This window comes from Leptonychotes weddellii, chromosome 1 (genome assembly GCF_054177405.1).
Source record: "Leptonychotes weddellii isolate Sample4059 chromosome 1, ASM5417740v2, whole genome shotgun sequence".
NCBI classification, from domain to species: Eukaryota; Metazoa; Chordata; class Mammalia; order Carnivora; family Phocidae; genus Leptonychotes; species Leptonychotes weddellii.
The window spans coordinates 81,756,633-81,779,375 of record NC_138369.1 but is presented as its reverse complement, the minus strand read 5'-3'; the positions used below and the strand labels follow the sequence as shown (position 1 = coordinate 81,779,375).

The following is a 22,743-nucleotide window of genomic DNA, read 5'->3' as shown; positions in this document are numbered from 1 at the left end:
ATTACATTCATTGTTTTTTCCAACAGTAACAAAAACTTGAGTTTGAACACTTCTGAACAGCTCACTATTCACAATTGGAAGAGGTGTTTAGTTTACATAGCTGGAAGTGAAATTGCTCCATCATAAGGCATGTGTGTTTTCAACTTGACCACCATTGTCCAAATGGTTGTACCAGTGTTATGTTATCACCCAGAAATATCTCCTTGCCAATCAGACTTGTTGATTTTTTGCAAATCTAATGGATGTAACATGGTATCTCATAGAACTTTAATTTGCATTTCTTTTATAAATAGCTTGGTTCTTTGTGTTTTCAGTGTTGAAAAGTACTGTGTTTTTCTCTCTGCTATAAATTACCTAGTTTCCTTTAAGGTTTATACTTTTTGTTATGTTATTTTTAAAAAATTTTTTTCTCTGTGCAAATATCTTTAAAGATATTCTTCTAGGGGCACCTGGGTGGCTCAGTCAGGTAAGCATCTGCCTTTGGCTCAGGTTATGATCCCAGAGTGCCAGGATTGACCCCTGCATCGGGCTCCCTGCTCAGCGGAGAGCCGGCTTCTCCCCTGCCCCTCACCCTGGTCGTGCTCTCTCTCAAATAAATAAAATCTTAAAAAAAAAAAAAAAAAGATACTCTTCTATATTTTATTTTGCAAATTATTTATTTGCAAACTTAGTGTGTTTTTCCCTCTCCTCTCTCTGCAAAGGTTTGGTTCTGGTGTTGGTTTTTTTGGAGTCCACGTCTTTTTTGACTACTGAAATCTTTTTCTTTTTCTTTCTTTTTTTTTTTTTTAAGATTTTATCTGACAGAGAGACATAGCCAGAGCAGGAACCACAAGCAGGGGAGTAGGAGAGGGAGAAGCAGGCTTCCCGCTGAGCAGGGAGCTCAATGCGGGGCTCGATTCCAGGACCCTGGGATCATGACCTGAGCCGAAGGCAGACGCTTAATGACTGAGCCACGCAGGCTCCCCGACTACGGATTTGTCTTAATGGTTATTGGACTCAACAGAATTTTTTTCCTTCTTTTTTTTTTTTTGAATTTTTTTCCTTCTTGAGTCAGTGTAGAGGCTAAAAATTGTCCAGTTCATCAGTGTTTTCAAGTTTATTATCATACATCTTTTACAACATCCTCTTATAATTTTAAAACCTATTCTGTGTTTAATTTTTCTTCATTTTTGCATGTATAAAATTATTTTATGCACACTGTTTTTCTTTATTAGTCTAGAGGTTTGCTTCTTAGTATTTTAAAAGGAGCTTCTAATTTTGTTGATCTTTTTTCTATTTTATCATTGATTACCTCTTTATGATTTCCTTTTAGTTGTGTTTATTCTGTAATGACTTTTCTTTTGACAAGCAAGTTGAATCAAGCATTTGACTCTTGATTTTGGCTCAGGTCATGATCTCAGGTTGTGAGATTGAGTCCTGTGTCCGGCTCCACGCTGGGGATGGAGCCTGCTTAAGATTCTCTCTGTCCCTCTCACTGTTCCCTCCCCGCCCCCACTCATGCTCTCTCTCTCTCAAAAAAAAAAAAAAATCCCCTGATAGCCTTTATGGGGTTTCTGTTATATGTAACTGTCTTCTTTTGTCTCGCTGCCTTTAAAATTTTTTTTTAATTTAAGTTCAATTAGCCAACATGTAGTACATCATTAGTTTCAGATGTAGTGTTCAATAATTTATCAGTTAGGTATTGTTTTGCTGCTTTTAAAATTTTTTCTTTATCACTATATTTTGCCATTTTAACTATAATATGTCGTGGTGTGGGTCTGGTTTTGTTGATTTTGTTGGGGGTTCTCTGTGACATCTGGATATGTTTCCTTCCCCAAATTAGGGAAGTTTTCAGCTATAACCTCTTCAAATAAATACTCTGCCCCCTTTTCTGTCTTCTTCTGGGAATCCTATAATGTGAATGTTACTACATTTGATGGAGTCACTGAGTTCCCTAAGTCTTTTCTCATTTTACATAATCTTTTTTCTCTCTTTTATTCATCTTGATTACTTTCCATTATTCTTATAGGTTATTAATTCATTCCTCTGCTCTTCCAGCCTGCTGTTACTGCATCAAGCATGTTTCTTATCTTGTTTATTGCACTCTTCATCTCGTTATTTTTTTATCTCTGTGTTAAGGGTCTCACTGATGTCTTCCACTCTTTTTTCAAGTCCAGTGGGTATCTTTGTGATCATTACTTTAAATTCTCTCTCAGGCATCTTACTTACATCTGTTTCACTTAGATCTCTAATCATGGCCCGTCATGTTCTTTCATTTGGCACAAATTCCTCTGTCTTCTCATTTTGTCCAAATTGCTGTGCGTGTTTCTGTGTGTTGGGAAAGTTGGCTACATCTCCTGTTCTTGAGGGTAATGGCATTGTGAAGAGGTCCTATAATGCCCTGCAGTGTCGTGTCCCCTGTTCTGCAGGGCCTGGCACTTCCAGGAGTGTCTCCAATGTGTGCTGCATGTGCTCTGCTCTTGTGTCCTGGCTCTTTTATCATTAAGGCCAGTTGTTTGCAGAAGCTCTCTTTGCCTATTATGGGCAGTGTTTGGTCCCTGGCCTGAATGTGGTTTTAACTAGGGCTCTGGAACCGATGCCCTGCATAACTCCTGGATGGAGAGATGTGGTGCTAGAAGGGGTTTTGGGCAGTCGTCTGGGAGAGGGGGCCTGCTGTGCTGGGCCTAAGGCAAGAAGGACTGGGAAGGGCAGATCCACTAGAGCATGGGGAGGGGAGGCTTGGTGTAAGCAAGTTACGTAGTGGGTGTTGGCTTTGTGCTGGTTCCAGCAGGTGGCTCTACTTATGCTGAGGGGCAGGGGAGGGAGATGGTGCCTGCCAGTTTCTTTGTTTCTGGATGGGTCTCTCCTTGAAGCCTGCTTCTCTGGGATGCTCCAAGATGAACAAATAACTTCTGCACTGTGCACCCCAGGCACTCTTCAGATAGCTGTTTCCATGCTGTATGTTTGCAGGCTGTTTGCCCTGCCTTCTCTCCAGGAACGGTCCCAATGTTGACCTTTAGAACTCCAGGCTTTAATCCCTCTTGGTTGTAAGAACTCAAAAAATTTGGGCTCTCTTGTTTTCCAAGCCAGTAGCTATAGGGATTGGTTTTCTCTGTGTGCTCCCCTGTGTGGTAGTCTGTGTCTCGCCATTCTCCATGACCATGGCTCACTCCCCACCACAGTGGCCACAGTCCATTTCTCTCCCATGTGGTTTCTCTGTACTTCCTACCTTCTTCAGTTTGGCCCCTTCTCTGCCTTTAGTTGTAGAGTTTGTTCTGCCAGTCTTCAGGTTGATTTCTGGGATATTTAGAATGATTTGATAGTTATCTAGTTGTATTCATGGGACGAGGTGAGCCTAGGGTCCTTCTGCTCTGCTGCCGTCTTTCCACAGGCTCAACTCCTGATCTGGTTTAAATTATTATAACTTCCAAATGCATTGGATTTTTTTGTTGCTCTTGTTTCTGATTTCTAATTTTACTTCTTTACTGTCAGAATTATGTGGTCAGTATATATCAATATCATATTTCTTAAGAATTTCTTTATGCTTTAACAAAAATGTCCACTTTTTGAAACATCCCATTTGTGAGTAAAAAGATTCCATATGCTATAATTATTAGCAGTAAGGTGATAAATCAGTCTATTTTATCAAGTTGTTTTATCAAGTTTGTCCAAATCTATGCTCTCATCAAATTTTTACTTATTTTTCACTTCACAGATATGTTAAAACCTCCCATTATAATTGGCATTTGTCAGTTTCTGCTTGCAGTTTTGTTAGTTTTCTCATTGTGGTTTTAATTTGTATTTCCCTAATAATGAATGATGTTGGCCAGCTTTTAATGTGCTTATTGGTCATTTGTATATGCTCTTTGGAGGCATAGCTGTTCAAGTCCTGTGCTCATTTTCTTTTTTTAATTCTTTTTTTTTTTTCCCCAGTAATCTTTACTGCCAACATGGGGCTCAAACTCATGACCCCTAGATAAGAGTCACATGTTCGTCCTACTGAACGAGCGAGACACCCCTCATTTGCTCATTTTTTAATTGGATTGTCTTAACTTTTGAGTTACAGGAATTCTTCATATATTTTAGATACTAGACCCTATTAAATAAATTATTTGCAAATGTTTTCTTGCATTCTGTGAGTTGTCTCTTCACTTTATTGATAGTGACCTTTGATGCACAAAGTTTTTAATTTTGATGAAATCCAATTTATCTATTTCTTGGTTTTTTTTTTTTTTAATGTTTTTGGTGTCAGGTTTAAGAAGTCATTGCCTAATACAATGTCATGAAAGTTTACACTTAAGTTTTCTTCTGAAAGTTTTAGTTTTAACCCTTATGCTAGAGATCATCAATCCATTTTTAGTTAATACTTTTATATGGTATATTGTAGGAGTCCAGTTTCCTTTTTTTGTATTTGGATATCCAGTTGTCTCAGTGCCATTGTTGAAAAAACTATTCTTTCTTCAGTGAATTGTCTTGATACTCTTATCATGTGTTAATTGAATGTAAATATGAGGGTTTTTTTTCTGAAGTCTAAATTCTGTTTCATTGATCTACATGTCTGTCATTATGCACAGCCTCGATTACTGTGGCTTTGTGTTAAGTTTTGAAATCCAGAAGTGAGTCCTCCAACTTTTGTTCCATCTCTGTTTTTATTTATCTATGAAGTCTTAATTTCTCCTTTGTTTTTGAAGAATAGACTGGATATTGAATTCTCGGTTTTCAGTCTTTCAGCACATTTTAGTATGTCCTCACACTGCTTTCTAGCCGCCAAGATTTCTGATAAGAAATCAGTTAATTCGGCAGGGGTTGGGGGGTGGTCTCTGTAAGGGATGAATCACCTCTCTCTTGTTGTTTTCAAGATTCTCTTTTTTGAATCTTGACAGTTTGATTATAATATATCCAGGCCTACTGGGATTTGACTTTGACTTAATTTGAATTTGAATTCATTTGAGCCTCTTAGATGTATAGATTTTGTTTTTTTCATTAATCTTGAGAGGTTTTCAGCTTTACTCTTTTCAGATAATTCTTTTTGCCTTTTTTTTTTCTCTCCTGACACAACCATTATGTACTTGTTGGTTGTGTTCATTTTTCTTCATTCTTTTTCTTTTGTTCTTCTCATTGGATATTTGACCTATCTTCAAGTTTGCATATTTTTTCTTAGGGCTACTCAAATCTGCTATTGTGTCCCTCTAGTGAATTTTATATTTCAGTTATAATTTCCAACTGCATAATTTTTATTTGGGTCATTTAAATAATTCTGTCTCTTGATAGTTTCTGTTTGATGATTCATCATTTTCATACTTTAGTTCTTTAGACATGGTTTCTTTTAGTTCTTTGAACATACTTAAAGCAGGTGTTTTATTTTTATTATTTGTTGGGGGGGGAGGGGCAGAGGGAGAGGAGTGAGAGAGAGAATCTTAAGCAGGAAGCAGGCTCCATGCATAGCATGGAGTCCAAGACTTGGTGCTCAGTCTCACAACCCTGAGATCATGACCTGAGCTGAAATCAAGAGTCGGACACTTAGCTGACTGAGACACCCAGGTGCCCTTTAAAATGTGATGTCATGGGTCATGGGATCAAGCTCCACGCTCATCAGGGAGTTTGCTTGGAGATTCTCTCCCTCTGTCCCTCCCTCCACTTGTGCACACACGCCCTCTCTATCTAAAATAAATAAAATCTTTATTAAAAAAAAAAGTATTTTAAAAGTTTTGTCTGAAATGTTAGCATTTGGGCTTCCTCAGGGACGTTTTTTATAGGGTGCTTTTTTCTTACGTATGGGTAATATTGTTTCTTTGTGTGTCTCGTACATTTTTTTTGTTGAAACCGAACACTTTAAATAATTTGGCAGCTCTGAAAATCAGATTCTAATCGTTCCTCAGTGTTTTGTGTTGTTGCAGTCTGTTTATTTAGTGATTTATCTGAAGTAATTATGTAAAGTTTGTATTCTTTCTTGTATGTGGTTACTGATTTCTGTCCTTGGTTAGTTTATTGGTTCAACTAGTAATTGACCAAGGTTTCCTTGAGTCCCTGAAATCTATAAGTCTTCCATTCTTTACTGAGGGGCTCTATGTGTTAGGGTAGTTCCTTCAGCAGCCAGCCAGGTAGTTCAGAACTGTGTCTTAGCCCTAACTTGTGTAATGTCTCAATGTTAGAAAGAGGTGACAGCTATGACCGTCTAAATTCTTTGCTGTGCTATATACTCCTCTGGGTATGCATAAAACCCTATCTATGCACATAGTTTTGTAGATTTCTACGATTATGTTGGAGTTTTTCACTGTCCTCTGTGGACACTTACTCCCCAAGTTTTTCCTTTAAGTTTTTTGGTTAGCCTGTTATTTGCCCAACTGTTACTTAACCCTTAGATAGCTGCAGTGTTAGTTGATTGTGATTTTTTGTTTTCAAAACACCCCAATAAAAGGCAGTTCACAGTAGGTGAGGTCTGATTCAGATCAGAGAAACATAGAATTGTGAGTGAGATCTCCCTGAGAACCACTAGAGAGTTTGAAGAATGACAGCTCCAGAAATGGGGCCAAAGGAGTTCCAACCCATTTTGCCCCCTCTAATGGGTACTGGATTACTGTATTCACTGTGATTGTGGACTGTTCATTGTCAAGTCTAGTGCAGAACTGGGAAGGTGGGAAATTGGACTATGTCATGGTAAAATAACTGAGATTTGGCCATTTTCTTCAAAAAACACCCCCTGATTGCTGCAACTCTTGTTTTTCCATATTACTCAAATAGTCGATTCTGACAATTTTTTGCTAGTGTTCTCGTTGCTTTTATGGAAGACTGGATTTTCAGAGGTCCTTAGCTCCCTGTTTTTGCAGACATCACCTGGTTATAGAATTTTAAAATCTAAATTTACAGCTGCTTTCCTTAGAAACCTTGAAGATGTTATTCTGTGGTATTCTGACCTTTGTTACTTTGTACAAGTCTGCTGTCAGTCTAAATGGTATTTTTTTTTCCCCCATTGCAGAAAACAAATCTCTCTTTGCCTTTGGTTTCTGCAGTTTTTGTTAGTATATGGATTTCTTCTTATCTTTCCTCCTCCATTCTCATTGTGTCTTTTCTTTTTTTTAATTTTTTGTTTTTTTAAGATTTTATTTATTTGCGAGAGAGAGAATGAGAGACAGAGAGCATGAGAGGGAGGAGGGTCAGAGGGAGAAGCAGACTCCCTGCTTCTGAGCAGGGAGCGTGATGTGGGACTCGATCCCGGGACTCCAGGATCATGACCTGAGCCGAAGGCAGTCGCTTAACCAACTGAGCCACCCAGGCACCCCCTTTTTTTTTTTAAGATTTTATTTATTTGCGAGAGAGAGAATGAGAGACAGCATGAGAGGGAGGAGGGTCAGAGGGAGAAGCAGACTCTCTGCTTCTGAGCAGGGAGCCTGATGCTCATTGTGTCTTTTCAATGAGAGGAAATAACATTTTCTTTTAGTGCTTACGAAATGTAACCATATTTTTCAGTATTGCATTTCTTTCACTCTCATAGTCTTCTGCAACTAATAGAGGTGTGTTGGACTTTCCTGTTCTGTCCTGCATGTCTCTTAACCTGTCTTACCTATTTCCCATCTTTAGGTGACATTCTTTATAGTTTCTTATATTTTGTCTTCTAATTCACTAAATTTCTCTTCTACGTTGTCCAATTTCATTTTCTTGTGTAGTTGATTAAATTTGGTTTTAAATTCCTTTTGGTGTGGATTGTGTTTTCTCTGAGGGCCCTTTATCCTCCCAAAATGAATTTGAGTTTAATTTGTGCTCTTCCCCAAGGTCTTTATACACAGTCAGTTTTTATTTTAACTCTTTGCCTTTATGTTCTCAGATTTCATAGGTAGTTTATAGTTGGATTTCATGAGAATGTAGGAAGTCTTGAGTTTTTGCATTTTCATGAAACTCGCTCCCCCCCCCCTCCTCCGCCCAATCCAGTGCCCAAGGTAGATGGCAGACTTTCATGCTACATCTTCTGGTCCGTGAGCAGACATTTTCTAGTTCCTTTTTCATACACTTGACAGCGCTTTCAGATCCCCAGCCTTGTGTAGGATCTCAGGTCCAGATTCTGTCTCTTATGGGCCCAACACCATATCTCTTTTCTCATGGACATTAAAATGTCAACCAAGTCAGTAACTTCCTCAGCCAGTGCTATGAATAATCTTATTTCTGGGACCCAGAGTTCTTCTCTTTCTTTATTAACCATAACTATTTATGAAACCTTTTTTACTTTACCTGTCATTTTTTTGTGTGTTTTAGTATCTATAGCAGCTTAGTCTACAAGTTTGCTGTAAATAGTTTTACTTGTGATTGACTTTATCCCTTTAAGATTATAAGTGTTTTCTGATTAATTTTTGAAACTTGAATTGTTTTCTTCATTACTAAATATATTTTAGGATTTTTTAAACTTAAAACACTTGCTATGTATTGACTGAGCTAGATGTTGTATTAGGTTCTTCACATATGTAATGTCATGTAACTTAAAAAACTGTTATGAGATTGTGTTACATTTTTTTTTTCTTTAAGATTTTATTTATTTGACAGAGAGCGAGAGCAGGAACACAAGCGGGGGGGTGGGGGTGGGAGAGGGAGAAGCAGGCTTCCTGCTGTGCAGGGAGGCCAATGTGGGGCTTGATCTCAGGACCCTGGGATCATGACCTGAGCCGAAGGCAGATGCTTAACGACTGAGCCACCCAGGCGCCCCATGTTACTTCTTTTTAACAGATGAGAAAATTAAGGCTCAAGGGATTTTAAACAATTTGTCAAAGGTTACAGAATTACTAAGTGAAGGAGCCAGATTCAAATCCAGGTCTTTCAGACTATATACTTGATGTCATTTTTTCATTTTACCAGTCTAAGCAAGAAAGCAGTCATGATAGGACATCTCTAGTACCCTTTGTTTATCAAAGTATTGTTGTGCCCTAAATATGTAACTTTCCATTGATTTTTTTTTTTCTTTAAAGAAGGAGTTTTCTAGTCTTAGATCCTTCCATGCTGTTGAGATATAAAGAGCAATTTGCTTTTGGTATTGTTACTTTTATAGGACTTATAGATGGGATTGAAATAAGGAAGTGAGATTATAGTTTAGATTATCTAAAAAGGACCCTTTGAGCACCATAAGAGACAGAGTTTTGCTTTTAAATTGGGAGGAATTTCTAATACCACTGTGTAAAAAGTAGAATTATTTTGGAATAGGTAGCAAGTTTTTTAGTCAAGCACATACACATAGGCAATACTGCATAGATAAGAGGAATGGATGATTGTGAACTCTACCTGAGGAACATAAACCCAGAGGGATCTGGTTTACACCCCCCCGCCCAGGAACCCCCACTGTTTGTATATAAAGTTTTATTCGCACACAGCCACAACCCATTTGATTACATACTGTCTGTGACTGCTTTTATGCTGTAACTGCAGAATTGAGTAGTCTGCAATGCCTAAAATATTTACTATCTGGCTTAATCTCCAAAAGTTTGCTGACCTTTCCTATAAAGTAAACCCCTGCAAAAATGATTTTACTTGATTTATCCCATAAAAACAGGGGAGACTTTCCAAGCTTAGGCTAGTAACTCATTGGTTCTTTCCAAGGTTAGCACGTAAGCTACAAAGTGGTCTCCTTTGCTAAAAGCAGATTTAGACCATATGAGGAGTCATGTTCAGTTATGAAAGGCTGAGCTAAAAATTTTGTCTTTAAAGTTCTGATGCCTACAGGGGAGCCTGGGTGGCTCAGTTGGTTAAGCGCCCGACTCTTGATTTTGGCTCAGGTTATGATCTCAGAGTTGTGAGATCAAGCCCTGTGTCGGGCTCTGCGCTGGACATGGAGCCTCCTTAAGATTCTTTCTCTCCCTCTGCCTGCCGCGCCCCTCCTCCTGCTCTCTCTCTCTCAAAAAAAAAAATTAAATAGTAAAGTTCTGATGCCTACAAGCCAGGTCCAGGGACACAGAGTGGATCTCAGGACCAGCCAAAAGGGTCCTTGGCTTCATGCAGGACAGAAATTTACCAGGAGTCAGCAGTAGGTGAAAGCAGAGTTTATTAAAGATATAGGGAGAGCAGATACAGATGGACTGTCCCGGACACTTGGAAAGGAAATAAGCATGAGTCTCGTCTTTGTTTAGGGTCTGGGGGGTTTTATTGAGGACGATGGTCTGGCCTGTGTCCTCTCAGGTATCCAGGAACCAGTTAGAATAAGGACAAGGCCCAGGTGTCCATCATAAGTTACTTATTCCTTGAAGCCAGGGTCTTGGCTTTGAGATGCTTAGCTCCAGTGGTTTAGATATTACCTGTTGTGCTGGAAGACTCCAAAGATACTAACTTTGTCCCTTACAAGGAGGACAATGCATTAAGGCAAATGTAGGGCAGAGGTGCAGTTCCTAGCAAGAATAGAAGCAGGAAAAAAAGCAAAAGGAACAAAACAGCTTTTACTTTCATGGGGTCCCTTTGGCTTGCCTCAGTTCCATCAGCCGAATTAAAAACCCCAATCCTTTTCTCTAGCTTTTTTATTTTACCCATTCTATTCAAATGTAAAGCACATTTAGCTTCAAATGAAGTTCACTGTGACCTCAGGCAAAGGGAGGAAACCACATGTGGGAGTGCTAGAAATAAACCTAGCGTCTCTCTTATGGGAAGCAACAAGTGTCTTAACAAAAAGGAACTTGTCTGTTCAGTGAGATCTCTGCTGACTTTGTGTACTCTGACCCCATGTTTTTAAAATATGTAGAACTTTAATTCTTTAGGGTTAATTTCTAAATGAATACCTTTTTCTCACCAAACTTTGTTTTACTGTTTCTATAAATATGTGTGTTCCAGTGTTCCTATTGTTTTTCTTTTGGCCAGCTGTTAAGGTTAAACTCGGTCGCGTAGCATACACTCTGCTAACTTCAATCTTGAATCTTCAGGTACCTTCTATACTTTATTACTTTGACCAGAATATTTTAGTACTTGTAACAGTGCCATGTTAACATGAATGAAAGTGTGTATTTCTCATTTTCATTTTTCTCTGATGTCTCAAAAATACTATTGGTATCTTTCATGTTAAGTTAGAACATCTGTAAGCCGTCATTATGTTAGAACACTCTGACCTCATTCAGTCAACAGATAATAGGTATTCAGCCTTTTCTGTCAAGTCTCATAGGTTGTCTATATGTAAATCTATCTGACCTTTAGTAGTTTTGACAGTCCTCTTCCACCCCCTGAATTTTGGACAGCTGTCTTCATTGTGACTTTACATCTGACTTACATTAATGGGATTTACTTCCCTTTTAAGAGTGCTAATGAACAGTTTTGTAATGACACTGGTATAGTAATCTTGGAAGGATTAAGGAAGAAGATGGAAGCAATGCAAACGTTAGGTAAAGGAATTATATTTTCCTCCTTTGGAAGGAGGTCTGGCCTGTGTCCTCTCAGGTATCCAGGAACCAGTTAGAATACCAGTTAGAGTACCACTCTGATTTGGGTCGATGAGTCAGAATCAAGGCCAGAGAAAATTGTCTATATACCCATTGAGAGTAGGGTTATGGGGGCTGCCATCCCCTCTGCTGTAGAATTTATATTTTAATTCCTGTTTAGTGGAAAGGTAACAAATTGCTCCTTGTGTCAGAGAGTGTGAGAAAGGAAGGGAAACATTACCAGTTGTTGTTCCAGCCTTTATAAGAAGTGTGGAAATCGAGTGCAAATCGGGCCCATGTAAGATGGTCAGGGCTCCAGGAGTTTGCCCCCAGCTTGACTTCTGTCAAACTGTCTGTCTGACAAGGATGTTTTTTCCTTCCCATTGTGAGAGTTTCATCCTTGAGACACTGAATGCTTTCATCATTGCATGCTTTTGAAGAGGAAGTTGTTGGATTTTTGCCCAGTTTGGCTGCAAGTGAGGTGGGAGGAGAAGCAGGAAAGTGAGCCAAAGTGCAGTTAAACCATACACTGTTTACCTCACATGTGTTGTGTCACGAGAAGGACAGGGATGTTGGGAAAGCTTCCATGCTCCAAGCTACCTTTCTTACTGAAAGGTAACTTTTTAAAAGGAGGAAAAAAAATTAATAATGCAGATGTAAATCAGTCTATTGGTGTATCAGGCTGCCAGCATGTAGTTTGGCAGTTCTACTCCCAGTCTTATTTAGTTAAACCAGGAAAGTGCCTAAAAAAGGCATAAAATATAATTGAATTCTTGGTTGTATGGAAGTTTAGGGATTATTTAATGAAACTTGGCTCTTTTATTAGGTTGTTACAGTAATGCATTCATACGTTTTCCCAACTCAGGCGCGCGTGCGCATGCACACGTGCACCAACACACACACACACCTTTCATAAAATCCTTCAAAGCTTTCTCAGTGCCTTTAAGAGAATGACAGAAGTCCTTACATGACCTGTAGGGCCCTGCATAGTCTTTCCAGCACTGTTTCTTGTCCTCACCTTGCTTTTGTATTGCTCCTTATATTTTCCTCCAGCCCTGCTGTCCTTCCTCCTCATAGAGATCTTTCTTAACTCTTGACATGTTCTCATGGCAGTTCTCATTCGTACAAAGATCACATGCACATTGTGCATTTCTGCCTTGTCTGCTCAGTGAGAGCAAGGACTGCTTTTTTTGTTTGTTTGTTTGTTCCTTTCTGTATCACCGGCAGCAAACACAATGCATGGCACATGGCTTTACCCATGTATTTGTTGAGTCCTGGAATCCCATCCATTACATTTTCTGTAGTCACCTTTCATTTGAACTTCCCATTCTAGTTTGGAGTTGCTATAAGGATAACACAGTTTTTACAAAACTGAAGAAAATATTTACAACCAAAGGAAGAAAAGGATAATGTTAATATTTAAAGAAGTAATATAAGTTACTAAGGAAAATATTTTAGAACCCTAATAGGGAAAGAATGTGAATACCTAAGTCATAAAAGAAAATCGTCTTAAAATGACTAAAAGAGACATGAGAAAATTTTTATTTTCATTAGGGATCGTATAAATGAAATTCAAAGCAAAATGCTACCTATCAATTCAGCAAAAATTATTTTACACAAGAGCAGCCTGAGAGGCCTGTTATATAGTCAGTGACTCTAGAGACTGTTGGGTTTAAAAGATAATTTTAGAGCCACACAGACCTAGTTTTAAATCTTAGATCTTATGGTTAGTTAAATGTATGGCCTTTTGCAAATTACTTTTGTTTCTCATTTGTAAAACTGGGAACTTACCTTATAGGGATTTTTGTTATTAAATTTGTTCATTCAGAAATATTTACTGAGTGTCTGCTTTGTGTCAGGCACATTCTCAGGCACTAAGGATACAGCAGGGAACAAAACAGCCCTGCCTGGTGGAACTTCTATCCTAATGGTGGAGAGAGAGACAGTAAAGAAACAAATAAAATGTACATGATGTCTGGATAGTGTTGAGGGCTATAGAGGAAAATTGAAACAGGGAAGAGATAGCAAGTGTTGTGTCACAGATAGTTTTGTAATTTTAAATAGGATTATCAGGAATTTCTCACTGAGACAGAAACATTTCAGCAAAGACTTCAAAGAAATAAGGGAGTAAGTCAAGTAGAGGTCTTGGGGAAAGATGTTCTAGGCAGAGAAAATGGAGTGAGGGAATGTTGTACCTGATACGTTTGAGGAAAGCAAGGAAGCCAGTGTAGTAGGAATAAAGTGAACAAGGGGAGGATACGAGGAGAGGTGAAGGGCCTTGTGAGCTATGGCAAGCATGTTGGCTTTCACCCTAAGGTGGGAAGCCAGTGCAGAGATTTTGATGGGGGGGAGTGACATAATATGCATACTTTTTAAATGGATTATATTGCTGTTGCATTTAAAACAGACTATGATGTGGAAGCAGGGAGACTAGTAAGGAAACTTGAAGAATTGAGTAAGGGTTGATGCTAACTTGGTCTAGGGTAGGAGCTGGAGGAAGAGGGGAGGCAGAGAAGTCTTAAGTACATATTTTCAGGATAGGTAAATGCTGGTCGTGAGAGAAAGAGTCAAAGGTGACCGTAAGATGGTGGGCTTGAACAGCTAGAAGGATGGAGTTGCCATTCATTAAGCAAGGTAATGTGTGAAGTGCTCAGCCTGCTGTGTGGCACCTATTAAGTGCTCTATAAAGGGTGGTTCCCTTCTCCAAAATTTAGAATAAAAATAAAAGACTTTTCTTTTATCTGATACACTTCTGTCCATCTACACAAACAAATAGAATATTTCACCAGAATAACTAGATAACAAATTACACATTTGGCTGGTACATTGGAGTTCTGGTAAACTACTTCGTCTGTTGGCCAAGAGGTTTACCCCCCAACAGAAAATAAAACTTGTATTTTTCCATATGACAATAATACAAAAATAGCAAGGGTATCAATAGTAATAAAACTTTTTAAAAATCAAAGAAGAGGGGCGCCTGGGTGGCTCAGTCGTTAGGCGTCTGCCTTCGGCTCAGGTCATGATCCCAGGGTCCTGGGATCGAGCCCCACATTGGACTCCCTGCTCAGCGGGAAGCCTGCTTCTCCCTCTCCCACTCCCCCTGCTTGTGTTCCCTCTCTCGCTGTGTCTCTCTCTGTCAAATAAATAAAATATAAAAAAAAAAAAAATCAAAGAAGAAACTCACTCTGTGAAAGTTTCATTTTATGGATAACATATACATGTGACTATGCCCATTTTTTCCCCTTTCAGGATGCTGCCTTATGGCTGTTTAGCGACAGGAGACCGCTCTGGCCTCATTGAAGTTGTGAGCACCTCTGAAACAATTGCTGACATTCAGCTGAACAGTAGCAATGTGGCTGCTGCAGCAGCCTTCAACAAAGATGCCCTTCTGAACTGGCTTAAAGAATACAATTCTGGGTTAGTCTGTTTATCATTCTTCTAAACAAACAGCCAAACAAGTAATAACTGTTCTTTCAAGTAGAATCATCAGTGTCCTAGAGGAAATGTTAGTGTTATTTATTGCTTTATTTCAGGTTAGGTCAGAATGACAAATAGGCCTTCCTAAAGTCTCACAGATGGAGCATTAAATTCTGCTTTATCTAGATCAAATTCAGAGCCTTGTAGGAGGTACAATCTTAGAATTTATGAATTTTTAAAATGATTTTTTGAATGTGTCAACTTCTGTAATTACATGAATATATGAACCTAGTAAGTTTTCAGTAGATTTTTACAATAGAAGTAAATGAGTTTGTAGACTGTGATTGCTCCAAATTAAAAAAAACACAGGGCTGGGAATTGTGTTATTAATGGTTACTATGTTGGGAAAGCCCTAATCATAGATAATTAAGGAATTTCACAGTGAGGAGAAAACACTGCAAGTATTTTTGGCTAAAGACTTAAAAGTCGGATTTATATTTGATCTTTGGCAAAACAGAAGGACTTGGAGAATTAGTTTTCAGATTTCAGTCTTCAGACCTTGTCTCTAAAGGGTCTGTATTACTAACTTCTAATTTAAGTCAGTGATTTTAAGTGTTGAAACTGTAATACTTAACTCTTAAATATGGAATTGTAGTGTTAGGTCAAAACTGACCAAAAAATGTTCTAAAGCCCAGCATCAGCCAGCAAAGCTGATGATCTCCTCTTATTATTATGCAGTTGAACTTACTCCCAACACCAGTGAAGCTCAGTCCCCAGGACACAGCAGTTTGAATGGCTGAGGTCCATTTATCTGATGTCTTTGAGTCTTCCTGCTGACTCCTTGCTGCCCTGCTTCTGCAGTGTTCACCCTCCCTCTCTTGGCTGATCCAGAATGTTCTGCTCATAGGGTTTTGGCAGCTCTGTGTTGCCTTTCTACTCACAATTAAAAAGGAAGCAGAAGTGTGAATTGGGTCTCATCCTATACTTTTGGAGACTGAAAACCTTTGTTGCTTCTTTTTTAAATTAATTAATTAATTTCTCTTTTTTCAGGGATGACCTAGACCGAGCCATTGAGGAGTTTACCTTGTCCTGTGCCGGCTACTGTGTAGCTTCTTATGTCCTTGGGATTGGTGATAGACACAGTGACAACATCATGGTCAAAAAAACCGGCCAGGTGAGCTGCTCCCCAGAGTCTGCCAAGGGCCTCAGTGATGCTATTGCTTACATACAGCACAATCTCTTGTGCAATTCAGGCAGATTCTTTAGTGATTCTTGGAGTCGTGTCTTGTGCTTTCCTTTTATTTCCCATCCCTTGTTTCACATACCATCTGCTTCATATATTCATTGGTTTGTTTGCTTGAAGTTAGGTGATAAGCACTTATCTAATGTTTGAGAAGTTATTGCAGTTGTTTAAAATGACATATTCTTTCAATATAAGATTTGGGGAAAGGGGCACCTGGAGGGTGCAAGTTGGTTGAGCGTCTGACTCTTGGTTTCACCTCAGGCCGTGGTCTTAGGGTCGTGGGATTAAGTCCCACTTCAGGCCCTGCACTCAGCGGGGAGTCTGCTTGGGACTCTCTCTCCTTCTCCTCTGCCCCTCTACCCCAGACTCTGTCTCTCAAATGAATAAATCAATCTTAAAAAAAAAAAAAAAAAGATTTGGGGAAGAATTAATGAAGAGGATCCTAGGACACTAAGCCAAGGGAAAAAAAGCTTTGTCAAGGAAGAAGATGGGCATAAAAGGAAATGTAGTCATAGTGTACTATTGGCACATAGCTTAGCTTTGAAATGTATTTACATAGCCTGAACAGTGTAAACCCACTGAGTATTGATTTAACCAGAAATTATAATATACTGTGCCTCATTGTATAGTATTACATTAGCACAAAGTACTGAGTCTTTACCTTCCATAATTTACTTCAAAACTAGGAGGTAAAAAATAAGTATAAACATACCATTTTAAAAAAAATGGAGGAAAAACCCATGAAAGAGTGGGGAGAAGTTACCTCTAAATAGTAAATAGTAGTAGCACTCAGGGTGTTGAGGGGGCTGCTGGGACAAGACTGTACTTTCTTTTTTGTTTCCGTATGTAGAAATATTGACCAAAATAGTTTGATATGTAGAACTATTTGACTTTTTAAAATCAGACATGTTTATTATTTGGATGCATTTTTCTTTTTGTTTTTTGTTTCTTTTTTTTTTTACTTTTACTTTCTAAGATTTGTGTTTCCCACTGGGTAAATGCAGTTTAATATCAGGTCTGGGTTATTATTGAGTATAAAAGATCTACGAGTGTTATTTAAACACTCTTCCCAAGTGACCCAATAGCCTTTGAAAAGAGAAAAGGGCATAGGGCGGAGGGAAGCTCATCGGTGGGGCCACGAGCTGAGTGCTTTGTGTCACTCTACCCCATGTCCCCTGGGAAGGTCTGAGACTAGGGCCATAAGGCAGCCCTAACAGGGTCCTCCCTGAGTGTCGGGGAGGTGAGTTCCCAGAGAAAAGAGAAAAGGGCTAATGAACATTTTGTAATGTATGTAATTATCAAATCACTATGCTGTACACCTGAAACTAATACAATATTGTGTATCAACTGTATGTCAATAAAAAGAGTGAGAAAAGGGCTCAGTTGAGGATCAGTGTAGTGGTGGGGGTCAAGGACTGCTGAGATCTTAAACCTTTCTCTTTGGAAACAAGAGAAATTAAGTCCCATTTGTTTTCCAGCTCTTCCACATTGACTTTGGACATATTCTTGGAAATTTCAAGTCTAAATTTGGCATTAAAAGAGAACGGGTGCCTTTTATTCTTACCTATGATTTCATTCATGTGATTCAACAAGGAAAAACAGGAAACACAGAGAAGTTTGGCCGGTGAGTATTGCCCTCATGTCAAGGATAAACATATCTGACATTTTCTCATCTGACTAGCTGGACTAGCATTTCTTAGCTGAGATATTTAGATCAGGGAAATAGTCTGCTAACTGGGGGCTTTTGGGGAATTTGCCTGTCAGATTCATGTTCTGGTTCAGAGAGGAGGAACAGAATCTAGAAATTTGAAATAAATTACTGTGTTTTATTCCAGTAGCACACCACTTTTTATCTGTCTTAAGACATTTTCATAATGAGATGCTGAGAGGGACAGGCATTTTGCTGTTATTCTAAGGGAGCCAGGGTTCAGAACTTTGTAATCTCTGATCTAGTCCTCACTACTTGTAGGTTTCCAAGCACATTACTTGTCTTCTTGTTTGTTTCTTCATCTTAAAATAGGGACAAAAATAGTTAAATTTTAGGGCTATTTTGGAGCACCTGGGTGGCTCAGTCAGTTAAGCCTCTGACTCTTGATTTTGGCTCAGGTCATGATCTCAGTTTTGTGGGCTCAATCCCCATGTCAGGGGCTCCATGCTCAGCGAGGAGTCTGCTCCTCTCCTCCTCTCTCTGCCCCTCCCCAAGCTCGCTGTCTCTCTCTAAAATAAAATTTTTTTGAAAATTTAGAGCTATTATAATTAGAGTTGTTGTATTATGTGACCAATTCATACTATATGCTTGCCAAATGATTGCTGTTAACCATTCCTAGTTCTGCCTGAGTTTCTGCAGAATATACCTCTGGGTGTTCATTTTTCCTTTTGGCAAAATTAGGGAGATAGCATTGGATGGTCCTCTTGAATATCTTTAAGAGGAGAGAGAGGGAAAGCAAGATGATAATGGAGGTGCAGTGCAAAAGCATCGATACTGACTTGGGGGGAAACCAAAGAAATTAGTCTCTGGAGTTAGACTACAAATCTAGAATCTGCAAATATGTTCAGAAGTCCTCATGAATTATAAATTACCACTTGTTTTAGAACTAGTTTTTGGGTCTCAGAATTAAAAAGCACAGAGTAAGTGTTAAATAGCCTTTTCTTAGGGCACCTGGGTGGCTCAGTTCGTTGAGCGACTGCCTTCAGCTCAGGTCATGATCCTGGAGTCCCGGGATCGAGTCCCGCATCGGGCTCCCTGCTCAGCAGGGAGTCTGCTTCTCCCTCTGACCCTCCCCCGTCTCATGTGCTCTCTCTCTCTCTCATTCTCTCTCTCAAATAAATAAATAAAATCTTTAAAAAAAAAAATAGCCTTTTCTTAGAATTTCAGTTTAGTGTGTGTTTATTTTATTTATTTTTAAAAGATATTTATTTATTTATTTATTTGAGAGAGAAACAGCATGAGAGGGGAGAGGGTCAGAGGGAGAAGCAGGCTCCCCGCCGAGCTGGGAACCCGATGCGGGACTCGATCCCAGGACTCTGGGATCATGACCTGAGCAGAAGGCAGTCGCTTAACCAGCTGAGCCACCCAGGTGCCCAGTGTGTGTGATTTTAGACAGCTAGATTTAGCCTATGTAAATTTTATTTTTGGAACAATTTTTATTTTTATTTTTAATTTTTTTTTAAAGATTTTATTTATTTTTTGACAGACAGCGAGAGAGGGGATACAAGCAGGGGGAGTGGGAGAGGGAGAAGCAGGCTTCCTGCCGGGCAGGGAGCCTGATGTGGGGCTCGATCCCAGGACCCTGGGATCATGACCCGAGCTGAAGGCAGACGCTTAATGACTGAGCCACCCAGGCGCCCCTGGAACAATTTTTAAAGAGTTTTAAAAATCAGAAATGAACTTTTAGTTCAGGAGAAATTTTCCAGCTCTTACAGAAAGTTTAGATATGTCTGTCTTGTTTTCTTTTGTGAAATTGCTCTCTTCTCTGATATCATGTTCTTGTGATTTGTTGCATCAACTGAAGCTTCCGCCAGTGTTGTGAGGATGCATATCTGATTTTACGACGGCACGGGAATCTCTTCATCACTCTTTTTGCACTGATGTTGACTGCAGGGCTTCCTGAGCTCACATCAGTCAAGGATATACAGTATCTTAAGGTACAAACCCCTTTTCTTTGTATATTGGACTTTGTAGGCATGAAGCTCAGCTATACCTACCTATTTCATTCAGATGTTCAAAGGGAATGGAACAAAGCCATTTCCTGTTAGACTATTCTTACCCAGGAGTGGTAGTGACAAGCAGCTGAGTAATTGTCTTGCAGTAATCATAAATTTCATCTTCAAAAACCCTTTGGCAGAGATTATATTATCACCCTACCTTTTGTCATTTTCTATCCTGCAAAAGGCATTTAAATAAGAACACGAGACACACAGCTTAATGGTGGCTGGGGAGGCATGGCTGAGATTTTGACATTTGCATGTCACTGTGGAGGATATATAAAATCAGATTTTTTTCCCTTTCATTTTTAGGACTCTCTTGCCTTAGGGAAGAGTGAAGAAGAAGCACTCAAGCAATTTAAGCAAAAATTTGATGAGGCACTCAGGGAAAGCTGGACTACTAAAGTGAACTGGATGGCCCACACAGTTCGGAAAGACTACAGATCTTAATGATCAGCCTTTGCTCCTAATGTATTTGTTGGTTTTGTTTAGTTGTCAGTTTGCACTTGCACTAAATTGAACATGACCCTGCCAGAGATGTTATAAAGGGAATGAAATCCTGGAACTCAGTTAAATTAAGAACAAGGCATCCCACAGAACCTAATCTGAACAATCCCCGATGATCACCCTCTGCTTTATTGAATGCTTCCAAGATTCATCATGAAAACTCCCAACATAATGGATAATCATTTCCTGCTGACTTTGCACGCCGAAGAATGCTACTAGAGATTATTTTCTGTCTTCTTCTTCTTCTTCTTTTTTTTTAAGTATTTGGTACTTTTCCAGAAAGGTGTAAATACTTCTTTTTGTATTGTGACCAAGTGTTATCACTCAGCCAACTTATCCACACCTGGGGACTGGTAGTTGTTCTTACTTTCCAAATGAGGCTTAAAAGAAAGGTATCTTTCTTCCCTTTTTAAATTACATCAACTATAAATTATAACATAATTTGAAATTATGGTTATTTTTCAAAGGAAATCTTGAAAGCTGTGGAAAGATTAACTCTTTTGTTGATATTTATCTACTATGACAGCATCATTCCTACCAGACTTGGTGAAAATCTACTCGTGAGGCAAATATAATATATATGCTGCATATATATTTATAAAATTTCTAGTGGGAGTTCTATATAAAAAGACATTTCTTTGTTTTTTTCCGTCTGTGTTTTTAAGTTTTACAAAAAGCAGAGCTTTTCCCTAAGTTACTTTTTTAGTTAACTATATGAGATCCAGTTCTTCCAGTTGCTTCTGTAGTGAGGCACATAGTAATTTCAGTTTTTACATGGTATCTATGAAAGAGTTCACTTCATAGAGCATAATACTTGAGCAAACGCATCCAAGACAGAAAGCAAATGAAAAGAAACTATTTATGGAATCCTCTCCAGACCTAAAATTCAGTATTTTAGTAAAATGCCAGCTGTTCTTACTGTATTTATTAAAACTTATAATAATGTGATTTTTTTCAAGGATATTAGTTCAGATTGAAATGGTTTCATGCCACATGGAATTCTTTAATTTATTTGTTGAGGTACCATACATTTAGGGTGCTAGATGGCCAATAATGTTAACATGTGCAATAAGAACTACTGGTTTGAATGTGTAAATGGATGCTCTTTCTGAGTACTGGCAATATCCAGCAAAACTACTGCTTTTTCTCCAAAGACTTTTGGGAGCTCTCAATCCTCAGTGACATGAGAAAGAGAACCGAGTATTTACCCTGTGACTGAGTTTTCTATAGGAATTTTATTAAAGATTGTTTAATTTTGTTGTTTTCCTTCATGTTCTCAGTCAAATAAATGGGTGAGCTGGTTTCAGCTGCTCTTGGGACGTGTGGGCTGCTTCTTTGTGGACAGCACAGGCCTTTAGATCTCAGCACTGAGACTCTAAGAAATGGTCAATAAATAAATCAATCTGAGAAGTAGGCTGAGGCTCATAGTCTCTTCTCTGACTTCTCTCTCTGCTTCCCAGCCCCAGCAGGCAGTGTGGGAGGCCTCTTGGACTTCGGTCGGAGCCTGAAGCTCATCAAGTTTTCATATCTTTTCGAGGTACCCTGAGACTGGGGAGAATGCCCCTTCAGTGACTCAATACCCAAGCCGAGGCCAGACTATAGCCACTTTGTAGCTCTCTTCCATGGGGCAGATGTTCAGAACAAGTCATAGTTTCTTAGAAAATAAGTCAGCTAAGGATGGAGATTGACCTCTGAACTGACCATTCCCAGGGCTGGTCCAGACTCAGTGAGAATTCTAGGAATAGGACTCTGGAAGGATAGATTTGTTCAAGGATCTTTGTCCAATAGCAGTCTACCTTTACATGCACTAGGTCTCGCAGGTCAGGGGTTTGGAGACTGGTGAACATTGCCAGCACCACTATTTCTAGAGGAGTCTCCTCAGCCCCTAGGGAGCCTTGGTAAATATATGCCAAGTCAGTGAATGTGAATGTCAAGAGTAAGAAAGGGAAATGAACCTCCCTGGATAGTCCTGGGCCTGAGCCCAGGATGGCCCTGTACTCCTCTCCACGGTCTCTGCCATAAGCCCCTCAAAGATAACTAGGACACTGTGACACAGTAGGCCTCTGTAGCTGCTGACCACTCCTAACAGGTGCTCCTTACATACTTACTGAATTGCATATTTCTGATTCTCAGGTTCTGGCAGAGCCAGAGAAGAGGAGGTAGAAGGCAGAGGAAAGCAGTCTAAAGGTCTGGGCTGCAGGATGAGCTTGTTGCATGGGGGCTGGTTATCTAGTACCTTGGCTGTTAAGTGCTCTGGTCAACAATAAATCTTAGCCCAAAACACTTGGCTCCTTGTCTTTTGGTCCTTTCCCAAGTTTATCCAAAACAGTGTTTTGGAAACCCTATGCATTTCCATACTTGAGGGCAGCCTCTGTGTCTGCCTGGGTCTGGGTAGACAAAGGATGCCTTTGTTGAACAAGTAATTCCTGAGTATTAACCTCATATGTCTATAGGCAGACACTGGGCTGCAGAGACGAGTATTTGCAATCCAGTTCTTCCTCTGTGACCCGTGAGTAAGAT

At 39.3% G+C, this 22,743-nt stretch overlaps 1 protein-coding gene across 1 annotated transcript in view; it reads left to right on the top strand.

Annotated features, from left to right (window-relative positions):
- Positions 1 to 22,504, top strand: part of PIK3CB (phosphatidylinositol-4,5-bisphosphate 3-kinase catalytic subunit beta) — a 145,120-nt gene extending 122,616 nt beyond the window's left edge. Inside the window, exons 17-21 of the mRNA XM_081800808.1 lie at positions 14,601 to 14,768; positions 15,819 to 15,942; positions 17,490 to 17,635; positions 19,524 to 19,656; positions 20,029 to 22,504. Of these exons, the coding sequence (XP_081656934.1) occupies positions 14,601 to 14,768; positions 15,819 to 15,942; positions 17,490 to 17,635; positions 19,524 to 19,656; positions 20,029 to 20,166 (709 nt within the window). The 3' untranslated portion in view covers positions 20,167 to 22,504. The remainder of the gene's footprint in view (positions 1 to 14,600; positions 14,769 to 15,818; positions 15,943 to 17,489; positions 17,636 to 19,523; positions 19,657 to 20,028) is intronic.
- The last annotated feature ends 239 nt before the right edge of the window (positions 22,505 to 22,743 follow it).